This window comes from Mus musculus, chromosome 2 (assembly GCF_000001635.26).
Source record: "Mus musculus strain C57BL/6J chromosome 2, GRCm38.p6 C57BL/6J".
NCBI classification, from domain to species: Eukaryota; Metazoa; Chordata; class Mammalia; order Rodentia; family Muridae; genus Mus; species Mus musculus.
The window spans coordinates 101,603,278-101,623,767 of record NC_000068.7 but is presented as its reverse complement, the minus strand read 5'-3'; the positions used below and the strand labels follow the sequence as shown (position 1 = coordinate 101,623,767).

Below are 20,490 nucleotides of genomic sequence, written 5' to 3'. Positions count from 1 at the left end.
TCTCATCTGAAAATGTTGGTTCAACTATCATTGTCTAGTTATTTCCACGATGATTTTTGCTTGTCTGGAGGAGCACATTTGGCTGTTTTCCTGTCAGTACCATTGTGTGAGTTATGATGTCTGAAACTACAGCAATGGTGGCAACACTCATAAAGCTGATGTTCTAGATGGTTCTACAGTCTTACAAAACAGATTTCACTTAATATTATGAGCTGAAATAAGTAGCTTATGTCAAGTGTTTTAGTCTTTAGATTGTAACACTATCATTAACCTGGCAGTTTTTACTTAGTCTTTGACTAGGTTATCTATCTCTGGAGGTGACTGGAAACTAGCATAGTAATACTCTCGGAGCCATGGTTTCACTTTCCTTGTATGTGTCTGTTATGTTGAGGCCGAAGAATAGTCATCAGGGGTCTAAAGGTATTAAATGGAAAATCCCAGACATAAGCCAATTCTGAGTTTTAAACTGTAGGGTGCCCTGAATAGCACAATGAGGTCTTGTAGCTTTCTACTGCATCCTGTGTGGGACATAAATCATGCCTCTCACAGTGTGTTCACACAGTGTAAAGTACCCTCCTGCTTTCACTCAGTAGCTTCTTTTGTTAACTGATCAAATGAAATGTCATTATAGTTATCCCATTCAATACCCTTGCTTTGTTTAATAGTGGCCCAAAGCAGAGGGGTGGTGAAACTGGAAATTTGGATATGACAAAGGTGAACTCTAAAGTGGTTCCTGTAAGCATAGTCTGAGGAAGTGTTATGAAAGAGAGATAGAATGATCTTATTTATATAATTTTAAAGTAGTGAAGAGCTAGTTCTATTTTATTGTGTGGGTTTTGTTTTTGTTTTTTTTCACTCTTACTTATAAGTAAGAGACCTTAACTTATACATTAAACTGTATTGTAAGTATAGATAGGAAAAGTGTCAGCGTAGAGTCTGATAACCCTTCAGTTTTGGGAATCCATTGGAGGTTTGGAACAGGCCCTTTGCATTAAGGGGAACTAGGGACTTAAATCCTAAATCCATGTTCATCCATGGATTAACTATTGATTAGGGAAAAGACCAAACAAAGAAACCTTGCAAACCTAGGCCTTGCACTTAAGCAGCATATATTATACTGGAGTGAAGCAGCCATGATTGTACATTTACGTGTGTGTGTGTGTGTGTGTGTGTGTGTGTGTGTGTGTGTGTGTGTATGTGTGTGTATGTGTGTCCCAGGGATTGAACTCAGGTTGTCAGGCTTGTCAGCAAATGCCCTTCCCTGCTAAGCTATCTTGCCAGCGAACACACCTTATGTTCTTCCCACATTCAACTTTCCTTCAGAGTTCTTAGATGTCCATCAGGAAATCACAGTTTTAGGCTGCTTAGCTGATTTTAAAACCTTGAGGCAGAATCAGATTCCATCTCTTACTGGAATGCATTGATTTATCCCTTTTCAAATCAAAAAAGAGGGGAGAACTAAAGAATACAAGTCAATTTAGTTACAGAATTAAAAATAGCTTTATTTCATGGGAGAGATAAAAGACTTAGTAATAGGATAGACTGACATTGTAATTGAACAATAAAGAAAGCATAATTGGAAAAAAGAAAAAAGCTGGAAGACAGCGCCAAGCCCAGTGCCTTTGTTTTTTATTTAAACTTCGTAAGGACAGGCAGTTAACTAACTTTCCAACAGTAGCACTTGTGGGAGCTGGTGGGAGCGTGCTGGCGGGTTGGGGAAGGCAGAGGAGGAGCACCACCAGTTTGAGGACTCTCAGCTTTGCTCCCTTTAAGCTGGTCCACCTTTGTTCTCTAAGTGGAGGAACAGCTTCATGATAGCATGGGAACAAGGCGAGCAGCATCTTCTCATGGCCCGGGGATAGGCATGGCTCTTATGACTCGGGTAGTGGGAGCTAATGCTTAGGGAAGCTGTAGAAATAGTCGGAGGAAGGGAGGACGACTTGTCAGGTGAATTGAGAACTGGAGCCATGGCTGAAACTGACAAAAGAGAAAAGAGGAAGGAAACGGAAGTAGAAAAGGATGCGATCTACAGTTAGGGTGACAGGCTGTCAAGAGCAGGGCATGTCAGATGATTTGTCACTTTTTATTTAAAGCAATTAAGTAAAGTCCCCTGAGCAGAAGGCTTGGTATTTTATTGTAAATGTTCCCTACTCTCTGATTCAATATGAGGTCGTTGCTTTAAAAATAAAGTGGCAAAAAGATGTCAGAGTTTTGTAATGTGCTAGGAAAAAAAAATCATTAAAAACCTTTCATTTTTAGAGAAAGAGGGGTTTGTGATCCTTTCTAGATAGAGACCATGTAGGCAAAGAAGTTTGTATGTATGCACACGTGTGCTTAGTTGTGTATGTGGAGGCAAAACTGTGAATAGAAGCAATGCATTCTGTCTCAAAGCCCTTTGTTATTCTACAGTCATAGGAGTCTAGAATTAAAAATAGCTGAGATGCAGGTCTCAAAAATCTGATTTCTTTTAAGAGAATGCCAAGTGAAAAGGTCAATTTTATTTGCAAGATCTGGCATTTTGAAACACTTAGAAATGTATTCCTGCAGGCCGTGTTGACTTTGTTCCTTGGTCTACAGCTGCTCCTGACCAGCTGGGTGGGTTTTGTTTAAAGCTGATGTTCTGGAATTGTAAAAGTGCTGTGCACTGTGCAGGTGGCAGGTGAGCAGAGGGGGGACAGTTTTAACTAAGCAGTGTGCCTCTGCCAGATTGTCGTGCAATGCAGTTGCAGTAAGTGTCACCAGGGCATTGCATACCATGGGAGGTGGGATTGTGTTCGAGCTGATCCCTCTCTTAAGAGTGGAACACTGTACAGCTTTGGAGTTCTAAAGTTGTCTTGGATACCTCTGAATTAGAAGCTCTATGAGGAATGGTGAGAAAAAGGTTCACAGAAGCACCCGTTATCTTCTGTGAAATCACTAATACAGTTGATGGTATCTCTGAGGCTAGGATGTCGGCTTTGAATGTGATTGCTAAGTGTGCAAACTTTTCTCGGTCACAACTGTGCTTGCAGAAGTTTAGCCAAAACTAAGGGCAGGGTGTTTATCTATGATTCTACATAGCTGTACCTTAAATACAAAGTGAAAGAGGCATGGCAGTAAGAAGGCAACCTCCTGATTTCAAGAACAGTTCCTGCAGGTATAGTTAGTCAGCTTTGAGTATAGTTAGTCAGCTTTGAGTATAGTTAGTCAGCTTTGAGTATAGTTAGTCAACTTTGAGTATAGTTAGTCAGCTTTGAGTATAGTTAGTCAGCTTTGAGTATAGTTAGTCAGCTTTGAGTATAGTTAGTTAGTCAGCTTTGAGTATAGTTAGTCAGCTTTGAGTATAGTTAGTTAGTCAGCTTTGAGTATAGTTAGTCAGCTTTGAGTATAGTCAGCTTTGAGTATAGTTAGTTAGTCAGCTTTGAGTATAGTTAGTCAGCTTTGAGTATAGTTAGTCAGCTTTGTAAAGCCAGGGAGCAGGGGGAGAGGAAGTGCAGATGCTTAGTCATGTGTGTTTTCTTTGTTTTATGTTATTAATAATGATAATTAAAAATACTTTATATTTAGTTGGACTGCTTCAATTTCTTAACACAGGTTTCTGGGCTGACTTCATTTGCTGGGAGGAAAAACATATTTTGGGGAGATAAAATTGATTTCATGAAATCTGCTGATGAGTAGAAAGGCTTAATGAATGGTTGCCTCAAGAAACATTATTATAGTGGCTTGGGTGGATGAGCAGGAAAAGAAAACAAACTTTCCAAGCAGAGTGTTTCTGCTTAAGCATGTAGTTTATTAATAACATTAGTGTTTTTCCTGCCACCAAGTGTCTCTGCAAGGAGAAAGCTGTCAGCACGCCAGAGCCCATGTCCTCAGTAGAAGTCCCAGAGCTACTTTTCCGTCCCTAAATCTCTTTGGCTTTAATTGCCTTACCTTTCTTTTTGCACTTCTAAATTTTTAATTTTGAAATGACCACAGGATAAATTCATAGGTGGCTGCAGAGAAGTGAACAGAGAAGCCCCATGCATCCTTGGTCTAGCCTTCTGCAAAGTTAACATCTTGCGTAACTAATATAAAATTTGAGAAATTGATATTGGTGTGAACCACAAAATATATTTGGATTTCATCAGTTATGTGTGCATCCATTTGCGTTACTTGTGCCTCAATTACATCATACGGAATTTTGCATAATCCACACACAGCTGTACAGCACAAGACTTATGGCAAATGTCCTTGTCCCCTCCTAAACCCCTGCCCTAGTAATCACGAATGTGTTCTCCATTTCTAAAATTATATATTTTACACATGTCACAAATGGAGGCACTCATATATACCTTTTAATCTTGGCTTCCTGCACCCAGCCTATATCCTTTGAAATCTAAGTTGCACGAATCAACAGCTTGTTTTCATCATATTGCTTACTAGTATTCCCTAGTGAGGATGCACCACAGTTTGGTTAGCCAGGCACCAGTTAAAGTATATTTGAGTAGCTTCCAGTATTTGGTTGCTATGAATAAAGCCACAGTGAACATCAGTGTCCAAGTGTGTGAACGAAAATACTTCTGTATTTTTCTGATAGTTGTAATACCAACCATCTTCAGGGTTTCCATTTGCCATTGTGTCTTCTCTTGGCTGAAGTGTCTATGTATGTCTCTTGTCTTTTGAAGTTGATGAAATGCTGAATTTCATGAGGGATTTGCGCATTCTAGATGCTGCTCTTTTGTTGAGTATGTGATTTGTTAGTATTTTCTCCCAGCTTTTATTTGCATCTTGATAGGTCTTGGCAGAAGAGTACTTTTAGTTTCTCTTTAAGTGAGTCAGATTTTTCTCCTGCGCAGCGCACTTTGGGCTCCAGTTTGAGAATTACTCTTCACCGAGCCCGATGGCCTGAAGACTTTCCATTTTTCCTGTTTTCTTTACAGCATAAATTTTGCCTGGATCTGTTATTCCTACTTCTATTCCTTCCATAATTTTTAGCATTCTTTTGCTCAATTTCATGTTCCTGTAATTTAAAAACCATCATGGATGCTTCTTCATAGTCATTCTTATTAGCAAAGTGGGCTTTTGTATAGAGTAAGGAATTTTTAAACCTCTTTAGGAAGGATACAGGTGTGTGTTGAAGCTGCCATTGTGATATCTACAGTCGCATATAGCACTTGGCCCCCACTTTTTTAACTGGTGTACAGTCTTAGAGCCGTTGTGCTGCTTTCTTCCTCTTTTCCATAAGATGCTATGTTTGTCAAGGAAAGTGGGTAGTGGTTAGGATATCCCTACTTCTAAGTCCGGGGTCTGGAAGACAGTGCATCTGTCTTTGGAAACTGTGGTCAGCAGTCATCCCAAAGCCTTTCCTACCTCCCTCAAATGCTTCCTTTACTATTCATCACAGAGGCCGTGCCTGGGGATATGGGTCCAGATGCTTACACTCTCATCTCTGGGTGTTAATGAAGTCCCCCTGGCTTTCATGTGTGCAAAGGCATGTCACTAGAAGTCTGCAACTTGAAGTGTGCTGTATCCTTTGATGCTCGTTCTGATGAAAGAACAGGAGAGGACTGCAGGTTCTTTTCTATTCTATAAACTATGTTTTGCTTTATATTTCTGCTCTTCTTTGTTCTCTTTTTATTTTCCTGGGTGTATTTACTGGTCTATAGATGTATAGGTCTATATATTTATTAGTCTCTTGAGTGTACATATACACTCATTCCCTATGTGTATTGAATTTAGATGGGCTGGGTTGTAGCTGGAGGCATGATGGCATTCATCCAACATTAGTTCTGTTGTTTTAGTTTTGTTTTATTCCTCTTGGGAGACAAGCATGCATCAAAGTCAAGAAGAATTCCAAGTGGGAAGAGGTTTTCAGCTGTACTCTACAGTTAGAAGGCAGCCAATCACTTTCACTCTAGTTTAGTTTTCTGATCTGAACACATCATCACATTTCATTTTCCCTCTCATACAGAAGTTGACAATCTTTCTCTCTCTCTCCCTCTCCCCCTCCCCCTCCTTCCCCTTTTCCCCTCTCTCTTTTAGATTATAATTACACCACTTCTCCCTTCCCTTTCTTCCCTCTAAACCTGCTCATATGCCCCCATCTACTCTCCCTCAAATTCATAGCCTCTTTCTTTAATCACTAGTTTTTTTTGTTTTTTTTTTTGTTTTTTGTTTTTTTGTTCCTTCATGATTCTTTGTCTTCATGGTCATAAGCATCTCTTGATTGTTTACAACCTGAGAACCGTTCGTGACTCATCAGTGGTAGCAGTTGAAAAACCCCAGGTGAACTTGCTTGCCCATATTGTTCATGTTCTTTCATTTGTACTCTATAAACTCCATGTGACAGTTAGCTCTGAGAATCCAGAATTCTTAACAACAAAAGAAAAAAATCAAACCAAAACCAAAAAACTTTTTAAAAAAGTATATGTATGACTGTCCTTGTGTAGGTATGTGTATGTGAGTTCAATGCCCACAGAGACCAGAGGAGAGTATTGGATCCCCTGGATTGGAGTTAACAGGTAGTTGTGAGATGCCTCGTATATGGGAAATGGACTCAGATCCTCTGGAAGAGCAGTAAGTGCTCTTAGCGGTTGAGCAACCTCTCTAGCCCCAATAATCTGAATTTTTTCCTTTGTTCTTGGTATGGGATAAAGAATGTTGGTAACTTGGGGGAAAAGTGCAGAGTTGCTGCAGGTCAGCCAAGGAGGTCACCTCTTCACCTGGTCTTTTCTGCCTCAGCAACCAGTCATCAGAATGTGATTCCAGTTTAGTCCAGTCTCTTGGAGACTAGACTGCTTGTGCAAACATGAAAGGCCAGCCACACTTTAAAGAACCAAGATTGATGGCTCTGTTTCCTTAGGCAAAGTAAATTACATTGCTGATGTGTTCTCTCCTTCAGTGGTCCTTACTTCCTAGACCTGTAACACGCAGGTGGGCTCTGAGAAACCTGGCTCCTCAGACATTTATTGTTCTTTCCAAGTTGCAGTGGGACACATTGTGGGTTAAAAACAACAACAACAACAACAACAACAACAGTTTGCAGACAAATGACTCTCTGTGTAGGTAAGAGATCAGGTAGTGCACCGAGAAGAAAAAAATAGTTCATAGGGGCCTGTAATTTAATGCTTACAACTCTTGTCTTGAACACTTGGTTTTGTTTGGATGAGTTCATTACTCAAGGATATGAAGATAGACACCTAAGATGTGCTAAGTGGGTGGTGATGATATCACGCTCCACAGGCATTGTCGTATACATCTTAGTGCACATGCTGCTGCTTATATGACCGTTGGCTTTATTACTTAATAATACACAACAGGACTTCTGGGAGGCGAGGGGATTTTTCTCCCATCTCTCGGACAGAGGGTAAGGAGAAAAGACAGGTCCTAACCACGTGGTTTCCAAGTGACAGTGATAGCCAGAGCAGAGTGGTCTGTATTTTGTTTCCTTTCCAAGGCTCAGACGGTGCAAATCCTGCTTATGATTTACTCACAGCCATTTTTATGCCTTTACTTACCATTATGTCCTATGCTTTCATGTTGTGCTCAAAGCATAAATCAAACCAAGACCTGCCCCCCCCCCAAAAAAGGGAATCTTGTTCTAGCAAGCTTCTCTTTCTCTTTTTTCTTTTAGAAAAATATTTCATGATAAAAGCACACTAGCGAGTGGGTGGTAAACGAAAAGCATGCTTTCATCTAGAAAACCACTGGTATTTGCATAAACCACCAGACTGTCTGGTAAAGGGTGATCTGCTGTGTCAGTCTCTGGAGACCTTTAACAGCAGGTTCCTAATGCTTTTCTAGGTAAAGAAAGGTCGAAATTGGATGATGGGTGCTCCTTAGGGTTTTCAACTTTGACTGTTTGTGAAAGTCTTTAAAAGCTAAGAAATGCCTGGATTGTCAGACACACAGAAATGGAACGAGAAGCCTCAAAGGATTTTTGCCTCTGAGCTGTGTATAGCCTGTTAATTATTTGTCTTTGGTAGTGCTGAGCTGTATTGAGGGTAAATATTCAAAGTATACCAATTAGTGCTCTGGAAGGAGCCTTAAGGGAATGCCTATGACTGCTTTTTAACATAACTGTGAGAGGACATTTGCAGCAGGAGGAAAACCTGGCCATTCCCATGCACTGAGGAGACTGGCTGAATGCTTTGAGGGAGAGATTGTTGCTACGATACTGTGCTCCAGGTCTGGAACAGTCAACAGCTGAGGAGATTCTTGCGTTTTCACACGTGTCCTACTGATAGTGAACTCGTCGTCACTGAAGAGGCTCTTAGTTGGTATTCATTCTCTTTCAGCTGCAAGCCTTCTCTAATAAGCTTTACGTTGTTGAAGCCTGGGCATTGGTGCAGGTGAAGGTGTTGTATGTGATGACTTTTCAGGTATTCAGTTTTGAAGTACAGGTAGCTTAAAACAGTGCCTTTGAAGTTGATACCTAAACGACTGTTTTCACGTGGTCCTCTAGCATCGTGCTTCACGTGAGATTGGGATGGACAAGGTAGTATCTTGTGGGTAGCATCAGTGCATTCAACGCCAGACTGGTCTCAGTGAAGGGGATTCTCTGTCATCTTCTTCCTCACAGTCACCAGGAAGGCTATGTTTATTAAGGTGGACACACATTTCATCTTCAGGGCTATCTTGTGAGCTTCCTATAGCTTCACGGTTTCGTAAAACCCATGGAGTCACGTGTGTTTCAGAATATATTAGATTTTATTAAGGCAGGCAGTACAAATAGCATGCATTGTGCAGACCTCCAGTTGGCTGGGAAGGCACCTCATATCCAGTCCCATTAAGGGACAGGTGGATAGTTCCACTGTAGAAGAAATAACAACTGCAAATGCTCTCATGTCAACTCAGGTCAGGTTTGTCAGTGAATGAGTTTGAACAGCATAAGAAACCCTACACCCCAGCCCCACTTAGCATTTGATGTTTAGAACTGAGGTTTAGGAAACAAGGCTGAGCCATTATAGTGCCCTTTCTAGAAAAGAGGAACAGGGGTTCAGAGATGTCAAGTAGCTTTCTCAAAGGTGGTCCACAAGGAGCAGAGTGGGCTGTGACTGTGTAGCTGTGTGAAACAGCAGGCTAGATTTCTACTTCTAGATCCATAGAATGTCATCGCTCTTGTTATGTTTAAAAAGAACATATTCTTTAGCTAAAAAAAAATCTATTTATAAGGAATAGCATATATTTTCCTGTTTTTATAAAAAGTCCATCATCATAAACGTAATAGGGAAAGATTTAGAAATATATTTACTAGACTCCTGAAAGAGCTTAAGGTGGAACTCGTAGGGTCAGAGGATAGTTAAGAACATCGTTAATGCTTTTTCCCTTACACGTTCCTGTGTGGTTTGTATTTTAAAAGGATGACTACTTCTATAGCAGAAATACATTTAAAAAGGAAAATGGGTGAGAAAGGTTAATAGGTAATACATTTTTATTCTCTTTTAAAATGAAAGATAATAGCTGGGCAGCGGTGGCACATACCTTTAATCCCAGCACTTGGGAGGCAGAAGCAGGAGGATTTCTGAGTTCGAGGCCAGCCTGGTCTACAGAGTGAGCTCCAGGAGAGCCAGGGCTACACAGAGAAGCCCTGTCTTGAAACAAACAAACAAACAAACAAACAACCCAAAAAACAAAAACAAAACCCAAAAATGAAAGAAAATAGCTCTTAAATGATTGATTTTTATTATTTTTAAGTGTGTGTGTGTGAATGTGTGTGTGTGAATGTGTGTGTGTGTGTGTGTGTGTGTGTGTGTGTGTAAGTATGTAGAGGCCCGAAGCATCAGATGCTCTTGGAGCTGGATACAGAGGCAGTTGTGTCCATCCCATTGTGGTACTGGAAACAAACCTCTGGTCCTCTGTAAGAATAGCATGTGAACTATGGAGCTTTCTCCCTAGCTCCATCTTTATTCTTGTTTCAGATTTTTATTCTTGTTTCAGAAAAACAGAAAGAAGCTTGGTGCTGTCTTTTCTTGCCATATTGTAAGGCGACCCCATATCCCCTTTTTATTATCCTGCATGTATTACTGTGGTGGTGTTTATTCTTAATGTAGATAGTCAAGTTTCCAAAAGCCTTATCGAATAATATTTCATACAGAGTAAATGGAATTCTGTCAGGAGCCATCATAGGAAAAGCTAATAACTACCAGGCAATCTTCGTGAGATGAATCTACCTTGAATTAAAATCCACAACGGATTTGCTCTGATAGGCAAGGCCCAGGAGAGATGCGTTTTAGGAAAGATTTCTGCTATTAATATACTTTTCCTGTTATTATTGAATATATAAAAATCACTAGGTATTATCTCACACCTTTAAGCAGATCTCTGCAGAACTATGAAGATGTACTATCTTGTAGTGATGCTATATAGACAAATAGATAATGATTCTATAGAATTCCTGTTTTGATTAAAATAATTTTTGAAGAAAGTGTTTAGAGATGGTTTTAGTTGCTAGAAAGATGTAATAAAATTAGAATCAAGAATAGAATGTACACACTCCTCATAATATTAACTCCTCATAATAACTCTTAATAGTAAGTAAAGCCTGCATAATAAGAAATACAGTGAGCTTTCAGAATCACACTAAAATGAGAAATAGACTTGGGACAATTTTGTGTTCAAGGAAAAACATTTAGGTCCAAGGATAAAGTCACAGGTATATACTATAAGGCACAGCCATGCATAAAATGTTGCTTTGAACTTTTAATGAGTGCATTATAATGAAACACTGCTTTGAACTTAATGTCAACATCCTTCTGAAACTCCCATTTATGTAACATTTTATCTCTGAGGTAATTTTCTAAGAACTTTTTGTCTAAGGAGGTATAAAAAGCCCAGAGAAAAGAAATAAAGTATTTGGTTGAATGGTTTGGCTTGGAGAGCTTTGCCCCTTCCACCCAGCCATCCATTCAAATGTATATGTCTGTTTGTGTGCGAGTATATGTGTATGTACAGTAGCATGCATAAATACTTGTGGAGTTGATTATAACAGATGGTGGGGCCCAGCCAGAGTGTGGGTGTATGAATGTTTGAGTGCATATATGCCTGTGTATATTTGCCTGTACAAAGCACCTTAATTCTTTTCCCTTCCTTCCTCTCTGGTTCATAAAGAGTCAACCAGCCAGGCCAGCAAAGGGCTTCTGGCTGTCTGGCCAGAGAAAGGAGCACTAGAAATAAATCCTTTCACCTAATTCCCTACTAAACAGTATGTGTTAATTGCCAGATACTAGTGCTTATTAAAGCACAAGTAATAAAGAGTTATGTTTCTAATGAAGCACAGGACACTAAGAAAGGGTTAAGTTTCCTTAGCACTTATTTAAGCATAAAGAGTTAAAGAAAACACAGAGAATTATAATATTTAAGGAAACACAGAGTTAAAGAGAAAAGAAGCCAGTGTTTTCTTTCTTTCTTTTTTTTTTAATTAGGTATTTTCTTCATTTATATTTCCAATGCTATCCCAAAAGTTCCCCATACCACCCCCCAACTCCCCTACCCACCCACTCCCACTTCTTGGCCCTGGCCTTCTCCTGTACTGAGGCATATAAAGTTTGCAAGACCAATGGAAGCCAGTGTTTTAAAAACATAGAATAAGCTAGAAAGTTTTTTTGAACATTTTAGAAGTTGTCAGCAAGCATTCAGTATAGTTAGAGAGTTAGAAGGCCAGAGACCACCAGTCTTTAAAGCAACGTCCGAAGCTGTGTCCTACTTCAAGCTCATTCCAGGCTGGGCAGGCTCCCAGCAGAATTCAATCAGCTATGATATCTGGAGTGAAGACCAAGTTCAAACTGCAAAGAATGAGGCAGTTATCAATGAAGTATGTGCGAAGAGGCTAGGGGTGTTGTAAACATGATATTCAGTTGGATAGGATGAGTACAGTATTTAGAATGTGAGAATTAGTTTATATACACACCATGTCCGAGTCTCAGCTCTAGTTCTGGACGTCATTTTGTAAACACATGTAGGTGAAGTGGTATCAACTCTTTCCCAGCCTATTAATAGATTGGAGCTTGATAGGGTTCTTGGGACTCCCTATCCAAGGTCAGGTGAAGTCACATTGGCCAAGTTCAGTTGATTTTGTTAAGTCTAGTGACATTTTGACCATCATTCCTGTTTAGATGAGCATCCTTAGTGCACACCACACCCTGAAGTATTAAGTGTTTGGGGTGCAAGGGTGAGAAGATGTGCTCAGTCTTCCATGACTGTGAGTGTAGAAGCAGATGAAGAATTATGTCTTCCCAGTGAGTGTGCTAATATAGCACATGGTGGCATGAGAAGTCACAGCTAACTTCCCACAATGGTGACAGGTGTGTGTGTGTGTGTGTGTGTGTGTGTGTGTGTGTGTGTGGTAGAAAACCGCAACTCTGAGCTGAGTTTTGGAAAAGAAGTATGTCCCAAGAAATAGAATGAGAAGAGTGAGATGGTTCAGTTTGACTTTGTTCAAGTACCTGCAAGGATGTCAGGTACTAGAAGGATTAAAATTATTCAACCATTCTCACTGTCTCAGGGAACATTTGGGGTAGGTTAGGGAGACAGATTCAGGCTCACTTTTAGGTGTTTTTAGTAGAGTTGCCAATGGCTTCACTGGGATGTCAGCATTCGCAGAGCTGGGTGTGCTAAGATACAGGCAGGGCCACTTCTTGCTAACCAAGTACTGGTGTGGTGACTGTAGTTGGAGGGAAGTACTGAATGCTGCTTTAAGGGCTTGAATCCAGGGATTGGACAGGCACATTTGGCTCTGTGAACTTGCCCATGGTTGTGGAAGCTAACACTGAAGCATTCATTGTTGGCCGTTTCTCCATACCAGTCCCCATCACTATTGCCACTGTGTGGAGTTGTGGTGGTTAGTGGGTGCCCTTTGAGATTTTCCTCACATTGGAAGAGTTCTAGTTTTGAGTCAAATTACACGACATTATTCTTGTGTCTTAATCATATAATGAGAAAGCTGAAATCCAAACCAAATTAGGTACTGTTACCAGTTCAGCAGCACAAACTGCTGAAGTCTCTCCCTCTTATGCTGGCGCCCACTGCTCCAGCTGCTATCCTCACCCGTCTTTTGGGCCCTGAATTTCTCCACCACCCCTCCATAGTCGCTGAGGCTGCCTTACTCTATAGTGTCTGCTTTTCTGTGTCTTGTAGAGTGGCCTTGTGAATTGAAATGCTTGCTCAAATACCGAGGCCAGAGATAATGGATGAAGATCAGTTAATGAAAGAAGTCTTGGATAAGTTTGTCAACTGCCATGAGCAAACCTATGAAGAATTTCTGAGCACTTTCACTCATCTTTCAAAAGGTAAACTATACAATTTTTACAGCAATAGATGAAATAACTTTTTAAGTCTATACCTTTGGTATCTTTTCAGAAGACTCGTGAACATTCATTGAACTCTTCAGAGCACATACTTCTTACTAGAGAATTTGTGACTTATAGGTATGGACACCTATGCCTTTATCTATTCAAGAGTTATGTTGCAGAGTAAGAGACATCTGATAATTACAGATGAGCAGAGGAATTATTTAGCTATTCACTTCATTTTATTTTTTAAGAAATGTAAATGCAGAACAGAGGTTGTTTAAAAGCACATTTTAAACTAAGGCACTCTACATGTCTGGATTTTGATGTGATCATTTGCCAGCTATTTGACTCTGGTAGGTAAGTGGGACTAATCATGGCATCTCACTCAAAGGGTGTAAAGACTCAGGCTACACTGTGCATAACTGAGCAGAGTGGCTACACCTTGTGTGTGGTTACTATTGCTATGATGATGGGGATACTGATGATGAAAATGGTGCTGAGATTGCTGTAGGCAGGAACATCCCTTTTATCCTGGGGTGATATAACCTAAAACCTAAAGTCAATGTGTGCGTTTCATTATGTGCTTGTTCATTCTATGTAGGGTTGGCTTTTAATTGAACCAACACTTAAATGATCAGTGATTTTATGAAAAAATTAATTCTATTCTTTTTAGGTCACCTGAAAAGCTTTGGTGTCTGATTCCCCTCACAGTGTTAGCTGGAGCTCAGGACCCCTGCCTTGGAGTGCCTTAGTTCCGAAAGTGTGTGTGGGTATGCCTCATTCACTCATGAGCACTGCAGTTATGTCCATTTTAGGTTCTGTTTTCAGGTGTCTTGACTTGCTTTCAATGCTGGCCCTTTCTGGCCTGTCAGTACATATTTGGGTCCATGTGACCTCATTGAGCCTCCATGCAGTTGCACATTACATTCCTTTGAGGGTCGTTTGGACACTCGTTTCAGAGCCTATTCTGAAGCTCAGCTGGGGCCAAGGAGTCAGCATTTTGTGAAAGCTCCTCTGATGATCTCAGTGTGTATCCAAAGTTAAGAACAGGGAGTTTCATATCTGGAAGGCCATGGCCTTTATAGTAAACCTGATCTGATTTGAGGTCACGGCTTGTGTTCTAAATAAATGAAAGAAAAAAAATAAATGAAAGGTTAAGGCAATTCTAATAAAGAGAAGGAAAATGGACTTTGACATGTTTGTTTGATTATTTAAAGTATAGGTTGAACAATTTGAAAATTTGAAACCTGAGATTCTTCAAAATTCATGATTCCACAGGTAGAAATGTCCACATCTTACCTCATGTGTTGCTATACTAAAATATTCATGCATTGAAAATACTGTATGAAGCCGGGCAGTGGTGGCGCATGCCTTTAATCCCAGCACTCGGGAGGCAGAGGCAGGCAGATTTCTCTGAGTTTGAGGCCAGCCTGGTCTACAGAGTGAGTTCCTGGACAGCCAGGGCTATACAGAGAAACCCTGTCTTGAAAAAACCCAAAAGAGAGAAAAAAAAAAAAAAAGGAAAGGAAAAGGAAAATACTGTATGAAATTACCTTCATACTACAGTATATAAATCATAAATGAATTTCAAGTTTTAACTTGGGTCATTTTCCCCTATATATATTATATATAAAATTTTGACACTGTTTCAGTGGAGAGAGACTGAACTGTGTAGATGTCCAAAGCCTGAGCTACTGCCGAAGGCCCTGTTCATGTGCTGCTGTCTGAGGCTGTGTTGCTGTCTGTGATCTGAGTTGCGGCCAGGGACCATGTGTGAGTCTGGGATCCTGCTGCAGCTGGGGCCTTTGTTGGTGTCTAGAGAGCATGCTGAAGTCTGTGGCATGTGCTGCTGACACCAGCCAGGGGGGGACTGTGTCTGTGCTGTCAATCATGCGGCAGTCCATGGACTGTGCCCCTGCTGACTGTAAAGCACACGGAAACGTTCTGCCCTGGTGTGGATGACTGCAGACTCGTAGTAGAGAAAGAGAGACATAGATTCCCACCCCCACCTCCCAACACACACACACACACACACACAAAGTAACGATCTAGACAGGATGCCTGGAGAGAACTCTTAACAACTGTGATAAGGATGCTGAAGTAGCTCATAGACAGTAGACAGCCTCTGGCTGAGGTGGGAATGGGGAAGAGGCTGCCAACAGGAGTTTAATCATGCTCCAGTGCCTAGATGGACAGCAGAAATTGAAATTGAACTTTTTTTTAAAGTCTTTTTTTTTTTTTTTTTTTTTTTTTTTGTGGCAAGGCCACAGGGATGTGTGGGATGGACATGGGAGAATTGGAAAGTGAAGGTGATCGGGGAGCACTATGTGAAATTCTCAAATAGCTAATCCGAATATGTCAAAAACACTGCCAACTCCGGCAGTATTGGAATCTTAATGTAATATTGAGTTGTGTTTCTCTGATAGCTGAAGAATAGTATCCTTGTATATTTTGCTTACATCTAAACAAAATGTAGTCTGTGATTTTTATTTTATTTATATTTAAATAGAGTGGAGATTTAGAAATATTGATTAATTTGGAAACAGTGTGAATTAATTGTACTGATATGATATGTGGATTACGTCAGAGTGACCTTTAGTCTGCAAACCTGGCTTCTCTCATCTTTTTGTTAATAGACTTGGGTTTAGAAGTTGCTTCCTTCCTTGAGCCGAGTGACTTAGTCCTTACTTTCTGGGCCCGAACTAGCAGTATGGGTGGCTGGCATGAGGTGGTCCAAATAAAGACTAAACTGGAAGAATTACTGAATTTTGAGTCTATATTACTTTGTATAGTGTGTGGCTGATTTTATTTTTGTACTGTGAAATTGTAAAACCTTAGGACTAGCAGGCCCTTTATCTAGTCCGTCTTCAGCTCTGATTTGGTCATTGTATGCCGAGAAAGAAACTCCTCAGATGTAGCGCCTTCCTTTAGAGGTCAGCACGGGCTCCAGATTGAGCTGAAATAAATGAGGATGCGAGCCACATAAACTGCAGCTCCAAGTGCTCTGGCTGCTTTTTCCTTTAAAAATATCCTTAGGCGCCCGATCACATTATAAAGCACTGACCTGAAAAAATTCCTCTTAAAGCACAGAGTCGTATGTACAGAGATATATCTTAAGTCAGTCATTGTCCTCCCCTTGAAACATTTGAATATCTTCTAAGAGAACAAGCAGTATTTAGGGACATGGCTCAGAACTGAGTGATAGTCTGGATAGTTGACCCAAGCGAGCATGCTAAGAAATTAGGTTATTTTCTCAAAGTTTCCATTTCTTCACCTTGTCTCTAGGCTTTATTCGTCTTGATGTGTTTGGTTCTTTTGCATGACTCTTTCTGCAGACATGGTCATTACTGGCAGAGTTAGGCACATTTCCTTAGTTGGTTCAAGTTCTCAAGTCCATTACCATGTCTACTGACTGACTGTTCTACTTATGTCTGTAATGGTTATATACCAGAATGCTGATGGGATTTCTTTCTTTAGAGGAATATTAAGAGGGGCAGTAATCCCATTAATCTTATTTTCTTGAAAAAATTAAACTATATAGGCTTTTTGAGAGAAATCTATATTACTGCTTCAGACCTCTGGAAAGCAGCTGGGAACTGTTACTATCACACATAATTCTCAATATACTGCACTGAAGTTGATTATATTTTGGAGGCTTTTTTTCAACTCTGAATTTATTTTTAAGATTTATTTATTTATTTTATGTATGTGAGTACACTGTCACTGTCTTCAGACACCAGAAGAGGGCATCAGATCTCATTACAGATGGTTATGAGCCACCATGTGGTTGCTGGGAATTGAACTCAGGACCTCTCGAAGAGCAGTCAGTGCTTTTAACCTCTGAGCCATCTCTCCAGCCCCTCAACTCTGATTTCTTAAACTGTGGTACATATTTGATTATAAATACAATGTTTTATCAAAATGCTTAGAGATATTAATTACTAGTTTGAAACAGACAGTTATAATTGAATTCTTAGTAGTGTCTTCAGTTCAAGAGGATAGATTAAGTTGAGATATACGTGTTTGAAACTCATTTCCCTTTATTGGTAGAGACAGCATTATGTTGTTGACACTGTGGATAAGATGTGTTAAGCTTCACGCCTCTGTATCCCTTTGTGTACATAACTTAAGAACTTTCTGGAATATCTAGGTGGAAGAGGCTTTCTTTTTCTATTTGTCAATTTGTATCATTTTTAAAAGTTTTGAAAAATTAATTTTTTTGTCTTCTAATAAATATGCACTCATTGATTCATTCAGTTATTCTTTCAACATTTTCTTTTGGTTTAGGTATTGATATAAGTACTGAGAACTCAAAATAACTAGGGTATACTTTGTGCTCTCAAGTACTCATAGTTCAGTACGAGATACAAAAACAAGCATGAAACAATGCTGCTATGTGCACACCATCTATACAGAGATACTCCTTGTGTGGAGAGCTCCTGTAATCCTGGGAGAGTGCATAGAAAGCACTGTGTTATCCATCAGAAAGGATGAGCTGAGTTTGCTACAGATGGAGTTAACACTTGCCTTCCACCCTAACATGCCACATAAAACACAGAAAGGTTTGACACATAAAAAGAGGCGTTGAGAGAAGTTTAAATCCATCTGTGGACGTTGGTCTATGGGGGTCTTGGTTTTGCATGCTTTCTGTCTTTATCTATCTATCTATCTATCTATCTATCTATCTATCTATCTATCTATCTATCCACTTTTGTACAGTCAGTATTTTATATAGTCAGTGCTTCTAAGCAACAGACTTTCTACATGAAGCTGTAACTTTGCTTTAGTATGGTTTAGAATAACTTCTAGACTGCTGAAAGTAAAAAGTAACTTCTTTTAATTTCCTCCCATATAAAGATAGCACATGATCTTATTTTACTAAGCTGTTACATTGCTGCTATCACACAGATTGTGTAGTTAAGAAGGCAGTGGCTTAGAAGTTGTCACCAAGTCTTTTCAGCTCCATCTTGTTAGGTATGGTAACTCTGAGGGAGTGCTGGAGTAGTATGGTTGGAATGTGCCTAATTCTCCATGGGTTCGTATGGTGAAGGCTTGGTCCCCAGTTTGGTGGTATTGAGGTTGGTGGGACTTTTAAGGGATGGGGCATAGTGGGAGGTAATTAGTCTGATGGGAATTCTGCCCTCAGGAAAGATTGGTTTGTGGAGAGAGTAATTACAAATTAACATGGGTGATTATAAAGAATAACACTGGTCTCTCACTGGCTCTTGGCTTTTATCTTGTCTTGGGTTCTCACCCCTGTCTTGTTTATACAATATGGTGACATTTGTCATGAGGCCTCTACCAGGTCACTGACATCACTCTCCACAGATGCTGGTACTGTTCTCTTGAATTTTCAAAGTGATGAGCTACTGATTTTTATAAAATACCCAGTCCCAGGCATTTTAATATAGCAACAGAAATTGGACTATCATAGATCATTACAGTAATTACTAATTCCCAGTTTCTGGTTTTTACACATACCTGTATATGTACACATGCATATCATATATCCATTTTGTGTTTTAGGCAAATTATTAACTTCCAGGAAAGTTTTCTATATTTCCTACCATTCACCTTAAAGTAGTTTGGAAACTAAAATGGAGAATTGTGTTTTAATCAGCGTTTTATATAGCCAGGGTTGGCTTTAAACTCAGGGTAGCCAGTCAACTGTGACTTTGAACTTCTGATCTTCCTGCCTCCTTCTCCTGGGGGCTGGAATTTGAGGTGTGTGCCACCAGGATATTGAAGTGAATCTCTACTGTGGTTATATGAATAGCAACTCTTAAGTTAGTCTGTTTTTAACTTTCTTATTTATTTCTTAAAATACCCAGAGGTCAGCTTCCCAAGGGATTCCTTTTGCTCCACCTCTCCTAACCTGCTTTATTTTTATTAAGTGGAAATCAAAGATTTTTTTATAGATTTTGATAGAAACTTTCACTTATAATTTCTCTGAGTTTTTCTCATTTCGTTTGCTGTTTTTTTCTTTCTTTTTTTTTTTTTTTTTAGCATTTTATTTTTCTTATAGTGTATCTTCAGGAAAAATTATTCCTGCCAGCTCAACCTCCCTTTCCCTTTTCTTACTTGTTATTGGAAAGAAATTCCACAGTAGCTGGAACATTCTGTTTGACTGTTCAAGACAAATGGTGGTGTTCTGGTCTTAGAGTTTCAAAGCCTAAATAGGTTTCCACTTTGCCTAGAGTTTAATATCTCGTACCATCACAGGAGACTCAATCTGTATTCTTCATTCACATGTGGTTATTTGAGGAGTTATGTATTTTCCTGCCTGCTCAAACACTTCAGGGAGCGTGGTGGTGTGGTTTGTGCTTACACAGCCCTGCCCTGTCTAGCAAAATGGCTACTGGCCACAGGTGATCATTGTTATTTAAACTGTGTTTGGTGTGACTGAGAATCTGGATCTCAATATTTATTTGCTTTTAATTAATTTAATTAATATAAATGTGATAATGCATACTTAGTAATTTATTAGACTAAAAGTTTAAATGTATTTGGGACAAATTGGCTATGTGAATCATTTTTAAGGCAAATTTTTGGAAATCAAAGTAAAATAAAATATTTCTGATGAAAATTTGGCTTCTGATTTGTAGTATACTACAAATGTAAAGTAGATATTGGATTTTGAAGACTCAATATAAAAGTAGAATATATCAGTGATATTTTTATATTGTCTATGTGATATGGCAGTAATATTAAGATATTATTTTGAAATAGAATTAAATAAAATATGGATGTAATTGTCTCTTTATTTTTTATCTTTTTTTCAAAAATGACTATTTGAAATTTAAAATCATATGCTGCATTTCTGCTGAATAATAGTTTTTAGATTTGGCTGGCTCTCAGAGCTATCTTTTATGAAAGTATTATGGCAATGCTTTATGAAAATATAGGCTTCAAGGTATTCTGGATTTACAAAGTGAATCCACTAAATCTAAGCCTACTTTATATAGGGTTCTTGAACACTTTAACCTCCCTTCTGGTCTACCAACCAGAAGTAGGGAAAAAGAAGGTTTATACAAAAGGGGGTTATGAACCTGTTTAGAAGTAGTTCTTTGGGGGCAATTCAGCTCTTCGTTGTCCAGATATAAGCAGTCCAATCCAATAGTATATACCACACACAATCAGTAGCAGCAATCTAGTCCAATAGCAAACACCAAACTGGAATCAGTAGCATTGGATCTGTCCAGCAGAAACTGCAAGGCTCATCTGAATCATCATGAGTCAGCAG

The 20,490-nt window shown here is 39.4% G+C and overlaps 1 protein-coding gene across 3 annotated transcripts in view; it reads left to right on the top strand.

Annotated features, from left to right (window-relative positions):
* Nucleotides 1-20,490, top strand: part of Iftap (intraflagellar transport associated protein) — a 68,253-nt gene that overhangs the window by 5,264 nt on the left and 42,499 nt on the right. For 2 of the 3 annotated variants that reach the window (NM_026592.4, NM_001362688.1), the window contains exon 2: nt 13,093-13,244. In NM_026592.4, coding sequence (NP_080868.1) covers nt 13,112-13,244 — 133 coding nt within the window. In that variant the 5' untranslated portion in view covers nt 13,093-13,111. Of the gene's footprint in view, nt 1-2,721; nt 2,871-13,092; nt 13,245-20,490 lie in introns of those variants that run through there. The other variant, NM_001362687.1, reaches the window with a different exon arrangement.